Source organism: Canis lupus, chromosome 3 (assembly GCF_011100685.1).
Source record: "Canis lupus familiaris isolate Mischka breed German Shepherd chromosome 3, alternate assembly UU_Cfam_GSD_1.0, whole genome shotgun sequence".
NCBI classification, from domain to species: Eukaryota; Metazoa; Chordata; class Mammalia; order Carnivora; family Canidae; genus Canis; species Canis lupus.
This window is the reverse complement of record NC_049224.1, coordinates 46,451,071-46,474,530: the sequence shown is the minus strand read 5'-3', so window position 1 is coordinate 46,474,530 and position 23,460 is coordinate 46,451,071. Positions and strand designations below refer to the sequence as shown.

The window sequence follows — 23,460 nt, the reverse complement described above, 5'->3', positions numbered from 1 at the left end:
ATGATTTGACTGAGACTCTGTTTTTATGAGAAAATATGTGAATACAAATCATAATCTTATTTTATATTCAGGGGTCAGACCTTATAATTCCAAGAATTAAAATAAGAACAAAAAGCATCTTTGATTGTAACTTACTTGAAAGGCGTTTTTAAAGCCAACTAAAATACCTACTTGGAAAAGGACTAGAATGTGTTCAAATTTAAGCATGTTTAGAATGTGGTAGGAAAATCTGAAGCCTATTTATAAATTAGGCTCCAGTAGTACTTCTTGAATTGAGTCAGTGGGGTCGATGAGGAGAATATTCTTCATTTTGACATCACCTTTGCTTTTAGTTGTAATTTATTTTCATGGTGAAAATCAGGACTGATTTACTAGTAAACTCACAGAAAATAGCAGAAAGGAATAGCAAAGCTGCACAGTGATTTTTCAGTTGCCAGAGAGTCAACTAAATCATCGCTATTTTTAATTTGAATTCTTTACTTGAAGCATTTACTTGACAGTAACTGGGGCAAAAAACCCTCCCATTTATTAATTTTTAAATAAATAGTACTTTTGAAACTTGAAACCTCAGTAAAGCTGATATTTTGATGTTAAAAGTACCTTTAATTGGTATTGAAAATAAACTTTTTTTTTTTCCTATCCAACATAGTGAAGGAGAGGTTTCTTTAGCTTCTCTTAGCCTTGACAGTATTGCTACTAGATTCGGTGTCAGTGTGTGTAGTAGGTGGCTGGTTCCTTGAGCTGGATGCCATGCTAAAATAACATGCATTGCACATAAGTATCATTTGCCACCATGGAGCGATTGCTATCTGAGATGTTCTGAAAATCTTCTTATATATTTAAGTGGGGTTTGGAAAGTTGGATACTTTCTCATGAAAAGAGCTGCATATTTATTCCTGTTGTGAGTGTTTCTGTAGTATGTTGGATTATGTTTAACAGGCACATCGGCCCTTAAAATATTTTTAAATATTGCCAAAATTCAGAGTTTTAAAGTAATGCCAGTTTAGTTAAAAATTTATTTCAAATTGCAGAGGTGTTAATAATGGATGCTGCCCGAATTTGCTTTTATAAAACATCTCAAAGAATATCTTTTCAGAGTCCTAGGAGGAGCCACACTTGTCATCTTACTGAGTTCGACCACCCCTGACTTCTTTTTAAGAGTTTGCCAGACTGTGTATCTGCTTGCTCCTGTGCTTTCTCATTTTCTTTCTTCTTTGCTTGTCTGGAAGAGGTCTATTATACAACATATTTCTTGCATATATATTTTATGGGGCATTATAATATAGGAATCCTTGCCTATTCTCATTTATTCTGATCGGTAGTTTTATTTTTCTGTTTATATACTTGATCAAAGTATACCCAAGCAAGGAATAATCTAACCTATGCAGCGTGTATGGGGCCCTTTTGGATAGAGTGGGTATCAGAAAACATTTGCTCTTTTCATCAAGTGAATATTTAAAGACATTCTTAATGTGGGATTTTTAAATGGCAATAACTAACACTCAAGACTGGAAAGATAATAGATTATTCAACTGGGAATCATTTGTAAATTTCCATCATCTAATTTTTGTTGCCTTAGAACCAGGCTAACAAAAATCTGAACACAAGCAAAATGTGTATGAACTCACCCTCACATCCAGGGGTGTAAGTGTATATGGGTGTGGTGCTGAAGGCAGGTGTATTGGAAGGCAGGTGCTGGGTAGAAGGCTGACAAACCCACCAACTGGTTCTTTTTATTGGGTTATATTTAAAATTGTGGGCTTGGTCATCAGACTGCCTGGATTTGAATCCCAGCTCCACTACTTTCATGCTTTGGGAAGTTAAGTGATCAGGTCACATTCACAGAATTATTTAACCTCTTTCAACCACAATTTCCTCACATGTGAAATGGGGATTTAAAAAAAAAAACTATTTTACAGGAATGTGAAGATGGAGATTATGATATCTAGTGTTTGGCATGTGGTAGGCTGTCAATATATGGTAGCTCTTAGTACCGTGGTAAGCAGACAGGATATTTATTTTCCATTAATTTCCTTACCTATTTTGTTTAATTTTTATGATTGTTAAAAAAAATCAGATGAGTTATATGTTAGAGAGCCCTAAATAGACATTTGTACCTATAAGATGCTAATTCATTTTGGTGGTTGTTTTGGGTGAAAATACTTGTTGTCATGATGTTGGGAAAATAGACAAAGAACTGACTTTAATACCCAGATTGTAGCATCTATAACTGTGTGTCACATGTAAATGTCGGAACTCACAGTTTAACCAGGGGAAGTGCTTTATTTTAATAAAGAATATGTCCAAGTCATTTCTGCACCAGTGTTCCTAGTTGCTGGTCACTGGAAGGTAAGTGGATTTCCTCCCAAGAGTATTTATATTCTGGTTTCTAATTGATTGGGAAGACATATTGGCAAAGTGGATAGGTCATTTGCCTAAAGGTATTTTTTCCTTAAGCATAATAGTAAATGTGGTCTGCTCGATTAGATTCATAATTGTACTGTAATCTCCCAAATTTATCCAAGTTTTAACATCCAGTTAGCTGGCTAACCAGCCAGAGTAGAGCTTCGCAGTCCTGGACAGTGACAGGGGTAATGAGAGGATTTTGCTAGGGAAGAATTTTAATTGTAGATGAAATTCAGCAGCCTTAGCATGACAAATGAGAGATCAAAAGAGAACAGTGGTGAAGTTACTTGCTGTTCAGAAAATTTGTTCCTCCCTCCCTCCGTGCTATATAGCCTATTTTTCTTAATTGTGCAGAAACAGCTTGGATTTTTTCCATTATTATGAATATTGAGAGTTGCTCATTGAGGGCAAAAGGAATGATTTTTTTAATTATTGTTTTTTTTAGTATCTAAAAGTATGGAAGCCTAAACATGCATTCATATATTGTCCATAAACTTCTTAAACATTTTTAGAATACTATTGAATATTTCAAGTAGGAGAAATCTCCCTTTCCAATTTGCTTTTAGACCTGAAATTATAGAGCTTTAAGACAGTGAAAATCATTTAAAGGATCGAGAGCCTTCTCATACTAAGAACTGGTACTCGTAAAGATTGAGCAGTATTCATATGTTGCCGTCTCCTCATTATTGAATACTAGGAGAAAATGATGTCTCACAATCACAGAAATGTGATTTTCCTGTTTCTGTTTTCTTGATCAAATGTGTTGTCTCTGGAAACTGGGAATTCAGGTGTTAGTTGTTTGAATATAATATGCATATTTGGCTGATATAATAATAGAATGCTGTTATTAATGATTCTATTTCTCTCTTTCCTTTTACCATTTTTCATCATTCAATGGGTTCAATATCCAGCGTTGGTCAAATCGGAAGCGACTGAGTGCCAGCAAGGTAAATGTACCTGTTTTTTTCTTTACATCATTTGGGGAAAAGTTCATCTTTGTACAAACACAGACATACACATGATTGGTATTATCCAACTGTCATACATAGTAACAGTATTCTCTTCCTCTCACTGTTGCTACGAATAGAAAGGAAACAACCTCCCTTTTAAATTTCATTTTAAATGAAACTTCATTTAAAATGAAATTTAAAAGCGGCATAGCCAGATGTTTGAATGTATACATGTTTTAGTGGTGACATTTTATATGTACCAGCCATGTTAGAATGTTCCACTTCATTAAGCCTGGATTATTTGGAGTGTAGTGCTGTTAGAATTAGCCCTGTAGGAAGTTATATGCCACTACATGGAAACTAGCTTTGGTGTTGTAGGGGCAATGAAAAGATTAATTGAGAGGAATATGTGGTATATTTTATAAATCTCTTTTATATTACTCTTATATTTACCATTTATTACGTTGGTTGCTGAGAGTTTCTTGAAAGATTTCTTCATGAAGTACCAGGGATTTTTTTTTTTTTACATTGCTAGTATCTTTTTAAGCAATTATAAACTGTTGTCCAATTTGTAAAAGCTCTGCGTGTATCAAGGTAGAAAAGCATGATTTATCTGGTTATTAAATTAGTACTTTGTGAGTGACTACATGTCAAAATTGGTGTGAACATACACAAAACCAGAAAAGTATTTATAACTTAATTTTGCTGCTCTGCTACTTTTAAAAGAGAAAAAAAAACAACATGGCCGTGATGTGCGTGGGTATTTGGCAAATAACCTGACGATCTCTGTAGATGCATTTGCACACACTTAGGTGCACAAGTGCACGCCAGCTCTCATTTCCAACCTCACCATACAACAGCTATTTACTTCTCTGTAAAATAAGGTGATTGAAACAAAGGCTTTGTGAGTTTGTAAAAGTGCATGTGTGAAATGGGGGGGGGGGGGGGGGGGCGGAGAGAGAATTGTCCTCTGACTAACACTAGGCGTTTGAGAAGAAAGATGAACTTTCTAAACCTTCCTTTTTAAAATCTGAAGGAATCAAAGCCCGCCTTCCACTAAAACGTATATCATTTGCATTTTGAACACTCTAAAAATAACTCCAATAAGTTGTTTTGTTCACCAGGTCACTTGGTTTGCAAGACTCTGGTTTCTTGATTTCTTTTTGTTTTTGTTTTTGTTTTGTTTTGTTTTGTTTTAGAAATAAAATTAAGAGACAATAAATAATAATGTGCAGCTGTCTCAAACATTCCCCTAACTTTTGTCTTATTCCTTTATAGTCACTAGAGGGTAGGAGAACATCATTTCTTGCCACAGAAGGGAGCCCTTCTCTTGCTCTCCCATATTAAGAGCTTCTGTAACCATCCGAAGCAGTAAAGTTTCCCGGCATGCTTTGGAGAAGCCTGACAAAGCAGTATTTTCTCGTTTATTGATTCTGCTGTGCACTAAAACACTGGTACTGTACATCAATAACCATCTTTAGTTAGGGAGCTCCAGCCTGTGGAAGAACATAAAGGCTAGAAAGAAAAATTGTGAGCTTGGGGAATATTGGAGCCTAGGGAGGACAAGAGAGGTTATGGGAGGATGAGCGAAGGAATGAGGAGGGAGACAAGAAATGTTGACGGCCTGGATAGAGACATCACAAATGCGAAAGGCACAGAGGATCCTGGAGAGCAGTATTTATATCTGTCCTGTGGTCTGGTGTCTTACCACAGAGCTGCCGTGTTCTTTTTTTCCTTCTCTCGTTGTGGTTTCTAGAATTTTGACTTCAGTGCACTGGGCTCTGAGACTTAATAAACGCCCAGACCTGGGGCATGTGTTTAATAAAACCTCAGTGGAATAGAGCCGTGGAAGGCCACTCCTGATCTTACACGGGAGGTGTGCTTTGTAGGTTGATGAAGGATTTCAACTGATGGGTCGACTTTTTTGCTACTTAAGAGTTTGCGGTTTTTGGAGGAAGATTCTAATTTGACTTATGAAAATGAGTCCCATGGAAAATCTGTAGGCGCAGTGATTAACCCTCTGTAGATGTAGTTAAAATGCCCTGATCAACCTATCTTGGTATTTTTTTAAACTGTAAGCTGCTTTTTTTTCTCTTTTTTTTTTTTTAGGATTTCCATATTATATTTAAAAACGAGGTAACAGAAGTTTGACATAGAGAAGATTACTATGCTATGAGTATCTAAAATTTTACTAGTCCTAAGTAATATATTCTCTATAAAATGTCATTGACTTTTTCACCTCAATCTTACTCTTTTAATGGCTTAACTTTATTTGGGTAATTGCCTCTTAAACCTCATGAGTTTATAATTTTGCACCATCCAAAGGGACCCAGAATGTCAGACTCTCTTCTAAAGTGTTTTCTTACTAAGTTGACCTTGACCGTAATGTGGTAAATATGTAGAAATTGCCTCTAAAAGTGGGTTTTGGTTTCACCCAGGGCCTCTGTTTACCTTCCAACGAGCATTTTAGCTTGAGAATTGAGAATTTGACTTAACAGGGCCTGAATCAGATAACTAGTTCTTTTTAGACAGTTATTCTACATAATCTTTTCTGCTAATAGGTCTGTTTCCAAACCTTACTCTTTTTCTAATGCATGTAACACTTAGAAAATTAACAGCAGTGACTTCTCTAATATCAGATAGTTTAATGCGAGGGGAAAAAAAAACACCCATAGTGATAAAAAATGGAATTGAGAAATCACTGATCATACCCAGGAATATGTGGGCATACACTCACCCACATCCTTCCCCTGTGCTTGAATTTGAGTGTGTGTAGGTCCTGTGGCTGACCACGAGTCCCCTTCCCTAGGATTTCCTTTATTTTACATGCATTTGCCCTGCTGTAAATCTCTATATTTTACATGCCCCCCACCGACCACTGTTTTATGAGGACTATGCCAGCAATCTGAAGTAAGAGATATGACCTATACCACTTTTTATATATATATATGAAATTAGTTGACTCATGGTAATGTCGATTTTTTGGGTTTCTATCAGCTTTATATATTTTTTAAAGATTTTATTTATTCATTCATGAGAGACACACAGAGAGAGGCAGAGACTTAGGCAGAAGGAGAAGCAGGCTCCCTGCAGGGAGCCTGATGCAGGACTTGATCCCAGGATCATCCCCTGAGCCAAAGGCAGATAGATGCTCATCCACTGAGCCACCCAGGTACCCCAGCTTCATATTCTTATATCTTTGTACCTCTCTGTTATTACAGAGACTGGTAACCACAGAATATGTCTTCTAGGTTCCCCGGTCAGGTAGTCTCCCATTGGCTTTATGCAATGAGAGGAATTGTAGGATACTACAGTGTAGGAGAATTTCTAGGGTATCTCTTCCTTTTCCCACTGTTTTACATGCTGTCTAGACATGGACTGTGTTTTGCATTTCTCCTTATACTTGCCTTGGTTTCAGCTTCTACTAGGTGAGTCTGACTCTCTAGTCTTTACTCTTTTTGCCTCGCTTGCCTGGGGCTTGCAGATCCTCAATTCCAGGGCAAAAATCCAGCCCTACATCTGTGCAAGTACTGTTGTAACACAGCCGTTACATGTACGCATTGTCTCTAACTGGCAGGGGCAGAGTTGCCACTATATTGTAGTTGGCACAGAGACCTAATGGCCTGAAGCCCGAAGAGTTATTCTGTGGACCTTGGCAGGGAAAGTTTGTCCTCCCCCGCTCCAGCCTGAGAGTGCTAGCGAGGGCTTCCTCCTGTGGCCTACCTTAGCTTTTCTCGGCCCTGTCTGTTTGATCGCTCAGTCATCCTATACCTGGGACACTAGTTCTCTGCATTATATTCCCTCTAGTTTCAGTACCAGGAGTGGTTCGCTTTTCCTGTTGGATTCTGATGCAACCTATAGGAGCTAAGCCTTTGCTTTTGGCTTTTATGTATGCTATTAAAATTGTCATTTTCTTTTCTATTCTTGTTTTTTAAGATTTTATTTATTCATGAGAGATACACAGAGAGAGACAGAGACACAGGCAGAGGGATAAGCAGGCTCCCTGTAGGGACCCCAATGCAGGACTCGACCCTAGGGCCCCGGGACCATGACCTGAGCCAAAGGTAGATGCTCAACCACTGAGACACCCAGATGCCCCTAAAATTGTCATTTTCTTTGTAAGAATCATGCATCACATGATGAGGGTTCTGCATGAATTTAGGTTCCACCATCTCTGGTTTTTCTTCTCTTTAATTCCTTTTGCTCGGTCTGTCCCTCTGTTTCTATCTGACATCTAGGACTTATGGAAGGCAGTCTATTAATCTATGTAACTATCTCTATCTATCTATGAAGGCAGCCTATAAATCTATATATCTTTATCTAATCTCATCTGCCTAATTTCTTTGTCTATAGATCTGTCTGTATCTCTTTAACCTAATTTATTTGTCTGTATGTCTGCATCTGTCTACCTAGACATCATACTGCATGGGCCCAGTGCCAAATATCTGAACCCTGATGCCTCTGCTGCCTTGTTATGAAGTCTAGGTCAGCATTATCCTGGGCAGAATTACTTCTAAGGGCTTTCCTCATTTCCAGGGGCCTCAGTCCTGCTAGGTTAAGACCACAAATTTGTTGGCATTCTCCAACCTTGTGTGTGATCCGGACCAGAAAACCAGAGCCACAGCCTTCCTAAACTTTTCACCGAATGTCTCCTCGCAGTGACATAAAAGTCTACTTTGGCCCAAAGCCTATCACTGAGCACATATTATGTTGGCTGGAATACTGTCCTGAGGATTCAGAGATGAAATGGGCATGGCCATCATATGATTGCTGAGTCAGCGGGAGACAAGAGAGTAGGGAGGTAGGTAGGGGTATTCGGAGGGCCTGGTTAGACTTTGTACTAGCTTTGCAGGTGGGCTGAGTGCTGGGGACAGAGAAAGACTGCAGTGAATCTTATCAAATGAGAGGGAGGAAGAAGTGAATTGAGATATGATTATATAAAATAATGTAGTCCATGGCAAGTGCTCCAAAGCATTTATTATCAGGCTTCAGCCAATTGAGTTTTCAAAGTGGAGTCCCTGAACCAGCAGCATCAGCATCACCTGGAAATTGTTAGAAATGTGAATTCATGACCCTCCCCCCACCAACATTTCAGACCTCTTGAATGAGAACTCTGGGGATGGAGCCCAGCAATCTTTTAGCATGCTCTCCACGAGATTCTAAAGCATGTTCATGTTTGAGAACCATTGACATAGACTTGAGTCTGATATGGGGTGTTGGATGGGAAGAGGAGCAGACGAAGCTAGCAGTGTGAGAAGCATAGACCTCATAAGCCAGTAGCTAGTGCTGCTAAATCTTAGGAAGGACTAGGAATAGGGTGAGGCAAGAGCTGTGCCAGGAACACAAAACAATGGAAGGGATTTAGGGGCCAGACCTGCCTGTTGCAGAAGCCTCAGAGTGAGTGCCTTGCTTGCTTCACTAATAGGGAGGTAGGACAGTCCTAGAAAGGCATGTCCCTGAAGTATTTTCCCTGAAGGAAAGGCATAGACAACATTTAACTTCAAAAACTTCTTAGGGGTTAGGGTGAAAAAGAAAATCCTATTGAATCATGTGGCCTTCATTTTTTTTTTTTTTTCACTTTAGTTTTTAACGACAGAAAGTGCACTAGCAGCATTTTCCTGGTCCTAATCCCTGAGAAGTAGGTATTCATAGATTGTATCAAAATTTTAAAAATCTTAACCTAATTTTTATTTGTGAGTGCAAAAATTGAGCAATGGAATTTTTTTTTCACAATGAAAAAGTGTTAAGTTTCCCGTAAAACTTTTTTTTTTTTTTCCGTAAAACTTTTATAGCTAATGTGTCTATACAACCTACAGATTATTCATTATCCTTGGGACTATAATCTAGTTCTCATGTACAAATTTAAATCTCATGGTCCATGTCCATGTCCTTGTGGGAAATTTAAAAGGCTTTCTTTATATGCTTATGCAAAGATTTTTGTGTGGTTCTAGGAGAATTTATGCCTACAGGATCCTCTTCGGGTGATATAAGAAGCTGCCAAGAAGGAGCTTCTCTGGGAGCCTGTTGCATGAATATATGGATCTTCTCATGTCATGCTATAAAAGCTGTTGACAATGAACAGTTGTTTTACATGTTAAAAAAGCTTGGAAGGAATATTTCAGGGAAACCTTTTGTAGACTGAATATTCTCCCATAGCTTTTCTAAGCAATGCCGGCAGAGCTGAATCTCATATTATTGTTCATTTAGCTTACAAAGTTATTTTTTTCCATGCATTTGTTTCCATTGACACCTCCTTTCTTACAATGACTTAGGAAAACTGAATAATTAGAGTCAAAATAGGATGCACTGGTGGTGTCAGAATATACATTTTTATACTCCCATAACTGAGATCATAGAAAAAGGACCCACACAGTAATTTGGCACCTAGTAGGTAGGTCTTCCTAGAAAAGTCTTACAAAAATATTTTCTCACTGCCCCTCCTTTTCATTTCTGTTTTTAAAATTTGTTTGATATTTTGTCCCACCCAGGGGAGTGCTGTGGATAATCGTCCTGTGGTATTTGTCAGCATGGTCTGTTCTGGAGTGTGGCATGGCCAGCTGTAACATTGCTTTTGATGCCTACAGGCTGTGGCCTCAGCTCCTGGACTGCATGCTACTCCTTTCAAGATCTTTCTTCTCTCCTAACCTCTCCGCCATTCTTCCTGGCCCATGACAGAGAGGAGACACCTCACTGACATGTCTGTCATTTCTGGGTTTTCTTTTGCAGTCATGCCAAGAGACTGGAGTCCACATCACCATCTTCCCAGCATGCCACTTGGCTAGAATCCTCAAATAAAGCATCTGGCCAAGCTATAATCCATTTTATATGTCCTAGGAATGATAGCCCGTTCACTGTTTTGAAAGTCTGTTCCTAGATCACAAACTTGAAGATTCTCTACTGTTGGGAGTGAAAGTTCCACAGTACTTATCTTCACCTTTGTTCCCTTTTTACCCTGCCTGCATTCTCCTTGGGATTGTCATGACCCAGAAGTAAATTGTTAGCTGAAGCTTTTCATTTTCCTGAAAGTCAGTATGGTTTTTTTAAAGGATTTATTTATCTGAGAGAGAGAGAACGTATGAGGGGAAGAGGGAGAGAGGGAGAAGGAAACAGACTCCTCACTGAGCATGGAGCCTAACTCAGGACTAGATCCCATAACCCTGAAAGACCAGACCATGACCTGAGCCAAGAGTTGGATGCTTAATCAACTGAATCACCCAAGTGCCCCATGAAAGTCAGTACTTTTTTTGTTTTGTTTTGTTTTTGTTTTTGTTTTTAAAGATTTTATTTATTTATTCATGATATATATATATAGAGAGAGACAGAGATACAAGTAGAGGGAGAAGCAGGCTCCACGCTGGGAGCCCAATGCGGGACTCAATCCTGGGACTCCAGGACCATGCCCTGGGCCAAAGGCAGACGCCAAACTGCTGAGCCACCCAGGGATCCTCGACTTTTTTTTTTTTTTAAGAGTTTATTTATTTATTTATTCATGAGAGACACAGAGAGAGAGGCAGAGACATAAGCAGAGGAAGAAGCAAACTCCCTGTGGGGAGCCTGATGTAGGACTTGATCCAGGATCATGCCCTGAGCCCAAGGCAGATGCTCAGGTGAGGAGCCACCCAGGTGCCTCAAAAGTCACTTATGTTTCTAAGTTAAATATCACACCTTGTATTCACTGGTAATAACTAATGTGTGTGCCTTGGATGGGAGTAACGATTTCTGTTCAGAAAAAGGGTGTGGATTTGGTGGATTGGGGGCTGAGGAAGAAAGCGCCTATGAATGAAACAACATAGGAATAGTGAAAGGTTCTGATCCTTTGGGAGGAAGGAGAAAAATAACAAAACCCTGGTGTACTATATTTTATCCTTTATGTCGGCTGAGAAATTAGGGTCAGGACCTAGAAACTTTGCTCTATCTCCTGGTGTTTGTTTCAGCTCAGGTGGGGTGGGTTTTTCCTTTGATGGGTCATTTCCTTCTCTCCTTTCACATTCCAAGCTGCATTAAGATGACAAATTTCACTTATAGGCTCAGGCACAGACATGAAAACCTGAGCTATGGAGTTAACAGAGTGAGTGCAGAGGAGTAGATTTATTGTGAGGAGACAGGGATTGTTTGAAGAGTGCAAAGGATTTGGGGAGCCCAACTCTGTATCAGAGCACACACAGGATGGCCCCAACTGTACCTGTCCCTCCCCACCAACTCTGCTCTCAAGCCCCATCTCTTGTCCAAGGCTGAAGACAAACGTTAAAGTAATTAAGACACTTCTTTAAATCACTCCCCTACCCCAGAATATGTTGCTCATGGGCGAAACTTTATTTGGACATAACCTTGTAGCGGCTTTTGCAGAAAGATGGAGGCAAAAAGAAGTAGAATAAAGGCCCTCTGTGCTTGTCTATATCTGAACTCTGCAATAAATAGTTCACTTTTCCTACTCTGCCTTTAGTAAGGGGGGAAAAAATCTTGGACAGCAAAGAGCAAGTCAGTCACATCAAACACGACTGCGTTAAATACTAAAATGTTCAAAGTCCGACTGAGATAGATAAAGGCTTTGATGGAAAGTGGATATTTCCCAGGGACATTACAAGCAATAATCCAGATGTTATGGTGTAATGCAACGAGTGTCCGTGGATAGATCAGGAGCTCCAGCCAAGCCGAGCCTGATGGAGGCTTTAGCCTTGCCCTCCCATGCTGTTCCGCCATATGGAACCTATCTCTCGGCCCCCTTAATAACCAGCTTTGGATTCCATTTTCACAGAGCTCCTAGAGCTAAGTGGGGCTGTTTTATGGACAAGTTAGATAGAAGCCTTTCCAAGATAAACATCCAATTTGAAATTAGGACATACCAAGCCACAAAATTATTTTAGGGCATATTTCATGGAAGTGCTGCCATTTTTCTTAGGCAATTGCCAGACTGTACAATGCCCTTTGATCCCATGTGGACATTACTCCCTTCTTTATAAAAAGGATTTTGAAATAGTTGCAGTGTTTAGGGAGGAATATATCTGTCGGAACTTTGAAGCATGGCCATGGGACAGGTCATGCTTTAGCTGGTTGGTTGGCAAGTCAAACTTTAAGAAGAAAGAAATTAAAAGAAAAGAAAGAATTGTAACAGGATATATGAATCAAAATCTCATTTTCCTTTTAAAAATAGAAGTTTTCAGCCAGTGTACTTAATAAGATGTATTCAGTGTATCCAGATCTATATGCTCACACAGATTTATAAACACATGTGAGTACATTTTTATATATGTGTCTATATATAGACTGTGTTATTAACATGAAATTGCTTAACTTTACTGATTTCCTTAAGTTTCATTATTGAATATATTCTATCCTCAACCAAACTGGAAACAGAAGTTAAGGAATAATTGTCCACATTGTCCCGAGGAAAGGGATTTTTTTTTTTTAAATCCCATGCACCCTCCCTGCTCTGTCTCGGCACCTCCAAAACTCCTGTGCACATGTGCCTGCATTTTAAGAGAAAGGCAGCACAGGTGTGAAGTTTGAAAATGTAGATTTCCTTAAATGTGTGTTAAGGAAGTCATAAAATGACCAACTAAATACTTGGTGTGGCATTGCTGCATCATTTATTAAAAGTGGTGGAGTGACACGTGTTGGATGAGGTAAGCTGGTATATAATTAATATGATACTGACATACCATTTGTTGTGATAGATTGTAACTAACTGGTGTCCAAGCGAATTGGTGTCGAAATGATCTCAAAGATATATTGAGTAGATGACAGGAATGAATATATAGTGTTAGAAATTCATTGCTTTACTATGGTGCTTGATGCCATTTACATTCTCCAGTCCATTTATTTCTCCTTCAAATAAAGCAGCCTAGGATCATACCATTTCACGTATTGAACAGCGAACATAAATGAACTCTGCCAACAAAATGCAGCATGTGGATCATGTGGGGATCTTCATTCAAACAAACTAACCATAAAAAAGACATGGTTGAGACCTTAAGGGAAATGTGAATATGGGCTGGATATTTAACGATATTAAGGGAATTATGGTTACTTTTGTGGAGTGTGATCATGGCATGGTGCTTATGTAAAAACAAATATGCTTTCAAATATTTCAGGTGGAGAAAAATAGTGAAGGGATACATGAAATCAGAGTGGCAAAATGTTGAATCAGATGAATAAGTATGTGGAGATGTATATACCATTCTCTCTGCCTTTGTGTGTGTTTGAAAATTTACATAATAGAAATTAAAAATAAATAAAATGTGCTTGTCCTCTTTATAATTTAATAATAGGGGATGTTTGCTTTTTTCTATATTCTATTTAAGATGTGTGTGAGTGTGCATGAGTATAATAATTTAGAAAAGGAAGAAAATAAGTTAACAGTTACTGAATCTCTACTGGATCCCAGGCACAGTGTTAAATGCTTTATACATCTTCCTCTTCCCTGCAGATCTGCAAAGCTTATTTGGCTGGCTAGCTGATTGCAGGCTGTATGTGGAGTTGTGACTCTCACAGTGGTGTTGGGCTTTTTAGTAGTAGCCCAAGGAATACAGGGAAGTGTGGACAGATTTGAGTGTGAAGGATAAATTCAAAACTATTACTTCTAAATACCCAGAGGTATTTTGCTTCCCTGCAAAGCAATGCCTTATGCTTCTCTCTCGGTTTCCCAGAATGCCTTTCTTCCCTTCCTACTATTAAAATAACTGAAGGCCCAGATGAGGAATTCCTACCAAGGAGCACATCTGGGTGGGAGTATAGTAGGCCAGTGCCAAATCCAAGTGTTTCTCCCAATCATCCTTCACTATATTGTTACAAGTCCAGTGCTTGTGGAGGAAATCATATAACTGTGCTTGCAGGTTTGCAAAATCAATGAAGACTAATAACACTTTCACCAGTCAGGGAGTGCTATTCATAATCCCATATTGAAAGCTGGAATTCCTGTGATCACCAAAGTCACACTCAAGAATTATCAGCAAGTTTATATGTCATCTTCATTCTTTGTTTTAGTCCTCTTTGATACGTAACCTGCGGCTCTCAGAGTCCTTGAAAAAGAACCAACTCTGGAACGGGATTATAAGTATAACGTTGTTGGAAGGGAAGAATGTCTCAGGAGGAAGCATGACAGAGATGTTTGTCCAGTTAAAACTGGGAGATCAGAGGTATAAAAGTAAGGTAAGTTCTGTCAATTCCTTAAGAAGAACAAGATCTTTCACAATAAAGGAACTGAAAAAAAAATGTTTTCCACTCTAAATTTCATAAAAAGAGGAGAAATTTATTTTTTGCCCTCATAACTTTATTAGGAGCATTCCAGACAACAAAATAGCTGTATAGCTGCAGTCAATTAATATACCTTTTGGGTTGCTTAGCATAATTTATTTTAATATAGTAACTGGAGCTAGAGAAGGCTTATTAAATAATAGATTTTGGATGCATGATTTATTTTCGTTTTGAAAATAAGCAAACATTGTTTCATAGATTACAGGAAAGGGATAACTAAATATTTTCAAAGTCCTACAAAAATAAAATCATGTAATATATTATATTTGGGTGAAAACATTCGAGATAACGAAAAATATTTTCAAAATCATATACTCTTTGCTTTCCTCTTACTCGTTAGTATTAACACAAAAAATAGACATTTAATGCTGTTTTTGCTGTGATTTTTTTTTTAAACTGAAGTGTTAGAGATTTGTTTTGAATAAAAGTAATGGCATTTTTTAGCTGCCTTTAAAACTCAATCATCTTACTCTCCTGAAACAAATTCCACTTAATTTTTAATCTTAGTAATTCGGTGTGGTTTTTATTTCAAAAACCATAGTCTCCAAACCATGGTAATGAATTTGTTTTACATAACAGTCAGACAGGAATATTTTCTCGGTTTTATGGATTGGGGGAACTAGGGTACTTGAAAGTTAAGTCACTTGCCAAAAGCCACATAGAAAAAAAAAAAACAAAAAAAACAAATATTGGTGGAAGATTTTGAAAATAGACCCAAGGATATTTGTAATTTGGGCTTGTAGTGTAGAGGACATAACACATGCAGACAGATGCAGTTGGAAAATAATTTAGAGAGCAAGAGGTGGTCTCTGCTGCATGCTCTTCAGTGCAGAATCAAACATTAAACATCACTTACTCCACCACACGAGTAAAGACTTGAAGCTCACACCGGAGAATCATTCTGGAGAAATGTGAAAAATTCTGGGCGAGTTACAGCAGAATTAGGCAGGCGATTCTTCTAATCAGGTAGTTTCAGGCTTTACCTCACAGCGAATGTACCCAGAGTGAACACATCTGCCAGGGTCAGGCTAAGGATTTATAGAAAAATTATTCATCGCTAAGTACACTTAGCCCTTTGGACTAAGGTGAAGTGCAGAATTAGTCTAGTATTTGCTACAGTCCCCCTTGGGGAATATCGCATTTAATTTGTGGTCGAATATTTTTCACCCCATGGTTTCTAAATTCTGTGATCTGATATATTAAGCTCAGTGTGAGAAAGAGCTTAAATGATACTACATGATGGTGGCTACAGCCGATGTCTGAGTTGTCCCCATTTTCCCTTGCAGGAATAGTTTGACGCTCAGATTTAATAGTTGATGCAGTCTTTTTAGAGCCTGATTGTCAGTGTCTGGCATTCTTGCTCATTTTTATTTACAAATTCAATCTCTAGGTAAATGAAACAAAAGCTAAAACATTTTTAATGGATCAAACACATAAGCGGTTCGCAGTCACTGGGAGAATATAGAAACACTTGGCAGAAAAAAAAATTAAAAAAAAAAAAAGAAACACTTGGCAGAGTTTTCAAACGGGGCTGGTTACGTTATCAGTGTGGCAGCAGTGGGGCTTCTTAGCTTTCTTTCGCTCAAGTGACTGGATTCAGTAAACTCAGGTTTTAAAACAGGCAGCAATGCACAAGTTATGGGTTTCTCATGCAAGGCATCGGACAGATGTTAATGAACACCTCTGACTGCTAATTTATATACTTCTTAAGCCAGCACTGAATGGATGGGATGTGCTAATAAAAATGTTACTTACTTGCATTCGATTAGCCAATTAGTAGTATCTTTTGTAAGAGAGCCACTGTAAATGTCTACTGAGATATGTTTTATCTGTCTATAATATATATATATATATATATATATATATATATATATATATATATAATTTATGGTTCCTTGTGGGGTAATTCTTGTGGGGTTACTCTCTAACTTGCTGAATAAATTACTGAATCTGTGGGTGAGCTAAATGGGTTAGGGCGGTTTTGCCAATTCCTTGAAACCTCCAAACCCTTTTCGTTCCAAAACGGAAAGTTTAACTTTCTAAGGGAGAGGCATCCCATCACCATCTCCCGCAGTTTAGAAATGAAATGAATGTATGTAGCTGCTGTAGCAATGAATGGCATTTTAAGAAAATAAATATTATAACTGCATGTTTTCTAGACACTGTGTAAGAGTGCAAATCCGCAGTGGCGGGAACAGTTTGACTTTCACTACTTCTCTGACAGGATGGGCATTTTGGACATTGAAGTGTGGGGAAAGGACAGCAGAAAGCACGAGGAGCGTCTGGGCACGTGAGTCTGCTCTGCTTTCTAACTAGTGGGAAATGTGTGTGGAGCTTATTTCTGCATGTGGCAGGGCAGAGAGGATGTCTTGATCTGTTTGAGCATAGAGTGAAACCTCACACCCGCACCCCGGGAGCCATAAGTTAGCTGAACCTTAATCTAGGGAAGAATTTTTCTTTTAACCTGTTAATGTCATTTCCCATTGATTAAAACAGAAGAAAATAGTATGTGTTGGGTATCCTCCTTAAAAAGATGCTGCGTATATATGTTGGCAAAGTGAATTTAAATTAAAAAAAAATAGGGAAAAAAAAAAGATACTGAGCCCTCTCAAGCTATTTAGGAAATAGCACTGGTTCACCTATACGCTATTTTTTTTTTTTTTATGAGAAGTACAGTACTTTAAATGAATTTTCTCTTCGTTATCATTTTTTTAAGTAACTCTTTCTTTTCCCTAGCTAATTTTATTGTGAGAATACAGATGACCTATAAAATATGTGTTAACTGTTGATATTATTAGCAAGGCCTCTGGTCAACGGGGGCTATCCAGTAGTAGAGTTTTGGGGGAGTGATAAGTGAGATGCAGATTTTGGACTGTGCCAGGACTTCAGAACAACTGACCCCTGCATTGTTCAGTAATCAACTGTATAGATTTCCAGTGTTCCGTATAATCTTGGTTTTGCTACTTAGCAAAATACCATATAATTTAGTAAGAATATGAAGCTAGGTGTCTCAAGATGATGGGAAAATTTTCAATGTCCTTAATTGAGGGACTCACCCATAAATAACGAGCAATACCATGAATATTATAGCTTCCTTATTGTACAGTACTATTAAATGAAATTGTGCCTGCACTGTGGCTGGCCCATGGGAAGTACCATGGAGACAGTAGTGGAAAGCTCATCTCTGATCTTTCAAATAGCCCTGCAAGTTAGCAGCATTATTTCTATTTTGTGGAGTAGGGAATAGAGTGCAAGAGGCTTACAAATGACTTGGCCATGAACATCAGAGCAGCAAGTGCCAGGCGAGGATTCTGTGCTTTCCAAGACCCAGTATCTTTCCATCAAATCACTACTTTTGTTCATACCATATACATATAATTTGTACACAAATCTTAAATCTAGGATATATGCATTTAAAGGGCTCTCAACAGCTGTCTTCATCTTTTTCATACCAAGGTCTCTGGAACCCTGAGTTCAGGGAGATGCTTGAGGCTCAACCCTTGGAGAATTGGAGGTCTGCTAAAACTTCTGTCCTGAGGCCAGAGCATCTCAAATTTTACCTCTATTCTCTATTGGGATTCTAACTGAATCTAACTGATTCTCTTATTGACAAAAGCTAAAAATTGAAAATGACTCATTTAATAGAACCCCTTCGTTTCACTGACAAGGAAATGCAGAGGTCCAGAGAAGTTAATATTTTTCCATTTGTGGGGTACTTACAGGCAGACATGGGGTGAGACCCAGCTAACCCAGTATTTGTGCACTGTTTTTTTCTGGGTAAAATACTGAGCACAGTGTCTGGCACACAGAGTGCTAGCTCTTCTTGCTCTCATCACTCCATCTCTCATCAGCAGCTCTCCTGAGATGGATGAGTGGGGAGTGTACCCATGGAACATTGAACATTCCTGCTGTGTTTCTCAATGGAGACACCGTGTTCCGTCAGACTGTCTAGCATGTTGCAAGATGTTTAGTAAATCTCATCCACCTTATACCCGTTGCTTTTCCCAGTTAGTGTGTGAAAAATATACACACAACACATCCACATTCCATCATACATATCCAGACACCCTCCAGGGGAACAGCATGTCACCAGTTGAGACCTCAGCTCATCAGTATATGACATAACCCTGGATGCATTGCTTTGTGCAGCCCACTTGTCCCCAGCACTGTATTCATCCCACAGGTGGCAGTCATTGCTTCATTGGCAACCTCATGGGCCAGGTTGGTGCTGTGGGGTAGCCAACTGGACCATGTCACACCCTCTGGCTCCTGCAGGAGGTCTTCCCTTGGTCATCCTGCAGATACTGCCTATCTGATTACTGTAGCCTGGTCTCATCTCTCCTTCTTGTGCCTACACAGGGTAAATGAGATAATTCAGACATTTCCCCATACCTCTGACACTTGTCACCACTGTGACATACCAGTGCCCTACCACACCCATGGCAGCAGGATTAGAAACTTTGTGCTAGCCCACAGAGCCAAGAATAAGTTGCGGAAATGCACAAATGTGCAGAGAACTCTGTGTCCCAAAGCATTATCTGAGTGATGGGGATTTGGGCTTCCAGTGATGAATGGCCAATGTATTATTTTAGTAGGTGCAAAGAATAATGCCCTTCTCATTTCACACATCACTGTGCTGTCATGTTTCCTTGACATAATAGGAAATGCTTTTCCAGATGAGTGTTAAGTTTCTACACAGCCACAAAAAATAAGATGTCCCTTTTCTTCCATGTTTTGTCATTGGAGTATTCATTTATTTTAGCTATTTCCTGTTTGTAACTTACATATGTACCTGTCCTGGAGGTCATGATGTCCTTCCTCTTCATGGATATTAAAGGATCTTGTTGGTATCCTTTTCCTTTTTCCTCTCCTGATGTATAAAAATAACAAAAGCATCTCTTGGGAGCTGGCTATACAGTATTACCCTGCAGTCAACCTCCAGGTGGGGTGAAACCTACCCTAAAAATATATACTGCTTCTCAGAGTGAAAGAGGAGATGCTGCTGGCATATTCATATCACAGGCTTATTATGTACTCTTCCTTCTCACTTTAAATTTCTCACTTATTTTCTTCTCATTTCATCTTCTTTGTTGTAATTTTAAGGCTCAGTTATTTTATCTCCCCATGGTTGGGAAATACCTTTTTGCATGAGGCAACTCTTTGACAGTGTGAATGAGTCATAACTGTCTCTTAAGACCTGTTTCATATTTTGTTTTTGGTTAACACCTTGATGCCAGTAATTTAAAGCCCTACATGGCCTCTCTGAGGAAATTCTCATCAGTGAAGCTTCCGTTTGCAGGCAGTTTGACATGAGAAAAGGAACACCAGCTTCGAGTTGCAAATTCAGGGCTTGCTGAACCAGAGAGTTTGCTAGCTATGGGACCTTGGGCAATGAATATGCTTGTGAAATTGGGTTTTCTATCCATGCAAGTGGGGTCCTGACCAACTTATAGGGTCATCATGACGGTCAGCAACAGTGTTTATCTGATACCTAGGTCTTTTCTGAACACTCAAATGTTAGATATTATTATTACTATTAATTTTGAGATTTTTCTGTGTGGCAACAATAGATCCCCATACATTTGCAACTAAAATTATACAATTCAAGAGAAAGAAATATGGCTAGTAAGATTCAGTATACATATATTTTTTCAAAACAAACTTTTTGTAAAGATTATATTTTTATTTTATTATAGAGAGAAAGTGAGTGCAAGTAGGGGAAGGGGCATAAAGAGAGAAAGAATCTCAAGCAGACTCTGTGCTGAGTGTGGAGTCCAGTGCAGGGCTCAATCCCATGACCCTGAGATAATGACCTGAGCTGAAATCAAGAGTCAGACACTGAACTGATTGAGCTGCCTAGGAGCCCTAGACTTTTTGAAATTTTTTTGCAGAAGTTTTCAATCTTCTAGGATGTGGTGCAAAAGATTTTTTGAAGGAAGATTTGTTGAAGGAAGATTTTTTGAAGGAAGATTTGTTGAAGGAAGGATTGAGCAGTGGCATTGGCACTGGTGGGTTGCTAGCTTGGTGACGGTTCAGACATGTGCCTGCCTCATGGTCCTCCAGGTTCTCCTGAGTCACCTGGAGCTTTCTGAAATCCACTTGTGTCCTGGTTCCCCTGCAATCTTCCACTGAGTCACTCCCAAGGGGGTCAAGGCAGGTGACATAAAGGTGCTTAAACAGATCCAACATTTGGTGGGCCACAGTGCCTACCAACTCCAGTGTTTATTTGTGAGCAAAAACAAATCAAAATGAAACAGAAAAATTACTAAAAAACAACAACAACAAAAAACAAACAAACACACACACACACACACACACACACACACACACAAAAACAAGAAAACCAGTCTCTGGTTTTAAAGTCCATCAATGGTCCAGAGATAGTGAACATTTTGAGGGATTAAGAAATAAAGTTAAGTGGAACCTGCTGCAACTTTTAAACAAAATGACAAGAGTGTAAATATAGATTGTCTCATTGTAAACCTGGGCCATTTCAAAACAATTGTATTGCTTTCTTTACAGCATATTTTCCATTTCAAATTGATTATAGAGATTAATCTCTATAGAATTTATTTTAAAAAAAAGATTTTATTTATTTATTCATGAGAGACACAGAGAGGCAGAGACATAGGCAAAGGGAGCCTGATGTGGGACTTGATCCCAGGAACACGGTGTGAGCCAAAGGCAGATGGTCAACCCCTGAGCCACCCAGGTGCCCCTAGTATAGAATTTCTAGGCTTTAGTTTCAAAGTTAAAAATGAGAATGTTCGAGTCCATTTTAACCTGACTGCCTCAGAGTCAACCCTCAGCCCCACACAGTGCCTTGGAAAGTGACTCTGACATTTTCCCAGTTTAATAGTGACTCCGAAGTGGTGGAGAAGTGGGGCTGGAGTATTTCTCTGGACAAATTGCACCACATGTCGTCGATCTGCTTTTACAGCCAGGCTTGACACATTCACCATTTTCTTCGTGTTCACCCTATTCCTTAGCCTCTGAGATTTACAGCTTTTAAAACTACAGCACTCTTTTCTGCCCCTTGCATTTAAGCTAAAAGCTGACCAGTCTGTAATATAAAACAGGGAATTATGGTAATGAATAAGAGGTTAAAAGCTATCATGGCAAGTGAAATTTGAGCAGGTTTGGGTGACTGATTTGGCAAAATTATGTGTTGAATTAAAACATGAAAATGCTGCCCAATTAATGGAGAAAGACAAGAAGGGAAGTCAGAAACAATGCTCAATCAGCATATTAATTGTCTGGAGGCTGGAGAGGATAGTCTTACTATTTGCCTGTGGCAGAGGAAGAAAACTAGTAATTAAGTCCTTGTCTTTTTCAGGTGAAGAGAACCATAGACTTTTCAATTTGGGAGGCACTTAGTAAATATATTTATTCTCATCCTTTCTTCTGTAGGGGAGGAATTAGTGCACAGTATGTAGTTGGTTAACAGAAAAAACACTGCCTCTGTCATTTGGATTTTTTGACTTTGAACTTCCTTATGCCACTGGCCTTCCTTTGTTTGTTCCTTCACTCTATTTAGCAAATACAGATCACGTCATGTGCTAGATAGCCTGCAAAGATAACTGGGGATTCAGTGGGAAGTGACAGTGATGGATGCTGTCCTCAGACACTAAAAAGTTTGGGGCTGCTACAAGTAGGCAGGCAGGAGATTGGGGGTGGCAGAAGGCAGCCTCCTGGAAGAGAAGAGGTCTAATCTGGAGTCTGTAATGATGGGTGGGTTAGCCTGACAAGGAGATTGGAGGAAGAACTTTCAGGAAGATGGAACATGGACAAAGGTCAAGAGAGGAGAGAGAAGTCTTGAAAGGAATGAGAAGCTTGAAAGGAATGAGAAGGATGGATGGTGTCACGAGATGAGTCCAGAGAGGGGAGCAGAAATGAGGCCACAAAGCCACCCAATTCCATCCTTCTACAAGGGAACAATGGTGGCTCCTCTCTAGACACAAATGCATGGGGGACTCTGCTATTTTGTTTCCATAATATGAAGGTGGTTACAGTGGTGGGGCTCTTATTCCAAGATTTTGAGTGAGAATTTCCTGGTGACCTAAGGGCCAGCATGGAATACCTTCTGAATGTCCAGACACCATCACTTGCCTTGTGTGATAATGCCCCAGGAACAAACCTAATTTGCTAAGGCTCATTAATTACATAGATGTTCTGAGTGTGTGCCTTCCACATAGTTCCCAACAGAAGGAAGAACAGTTTTATAGTATCATGGGTTGTCAGTTTTTATTCAGTGCATCGTTGGCTATTTTGCCAGATTTCCTTGGGCTACAGTGAGTTAAAAGTGAGGCTTTAGGGATGCCTGGCTGGCTTAGTCGGAAGAGCATGTGACTCTTGATCGTGGGGTCATGAGTTCAAGCCCCAACGTGGGATGTAGGGCTTTCTGAAATAAATAAAAAATAATTTTTAAATGTTATGCTTTCAAAATTATTTTTAGGTCAATTTCCCTGATGCTTTTGTCAGTGTGTTTGTATTATCAGCATCCAACCTTGTAAATTTTTAAGATCCTGACATTGATGTAATTCACCAGGGCCAAATTATTAACATTCCTCTAGATCAGGGGTCAGCAAACTGGAGTCCATGGGCCGAATCCAGATGGCTGCCTGTTTTTGAATAAAGTTTTATTGGATAGCAGCCTTGTTCATTTGTTTACATTGTCTAGTGTTGCTTTCATATTACAAGGGGGCTTGAGTAGTTTCAACAAAGACCATATGCCCCATCAACTATAAATATTTATGTTATGGCCTTTCATAGAAAAAGTAGTTTAAGTGCTTATTATTTATTTATTAATTGATGTGATAATTGAAAAATTCATTATGAGAGCCATTTAGAT

The 23,460-nt window shown here is 39.0% G+C and overlaps 1 protein-coding gene across 11 annotated transcripts in view; it reads left to right on the top strand.

Moving 5' to 3' along the window:
* The window catches only part of MCTP2 (multiple C2 and transmembrane domain containing 2), a 245,082-nt gene that overhangs the window by 95,224 nt on the left and 126,398 nt on the right, over nucleotides 1-23,460 (top strand). For 10 of the 11 annotated variants that reach the window (XM_038532734.1, XM_038532731.1, XM_038532739.1 and 7 more), the window contains 3 exons: nucleotides 3,318-3,353; nucleotides 14,340-14,504; nucleotides 16,769-16,899. In XM_038532734.1, coding sequence (XP_038388662.1) covers nucleotides 3,318-3,353; nucleotides 14,340-14,504; nucleotides 16,769-16,899 — 332 coding nt within the window. Of the gene's footprint in view, nucleotides 1-3,317; nucleotides 3,354-14,339; nucleotides 14,505-16,768; nucleotides 16,900-23,460 lie in introns of those variants that run through there. The other variant, XM_038532740.1, reaches the window with a different exon arrangement.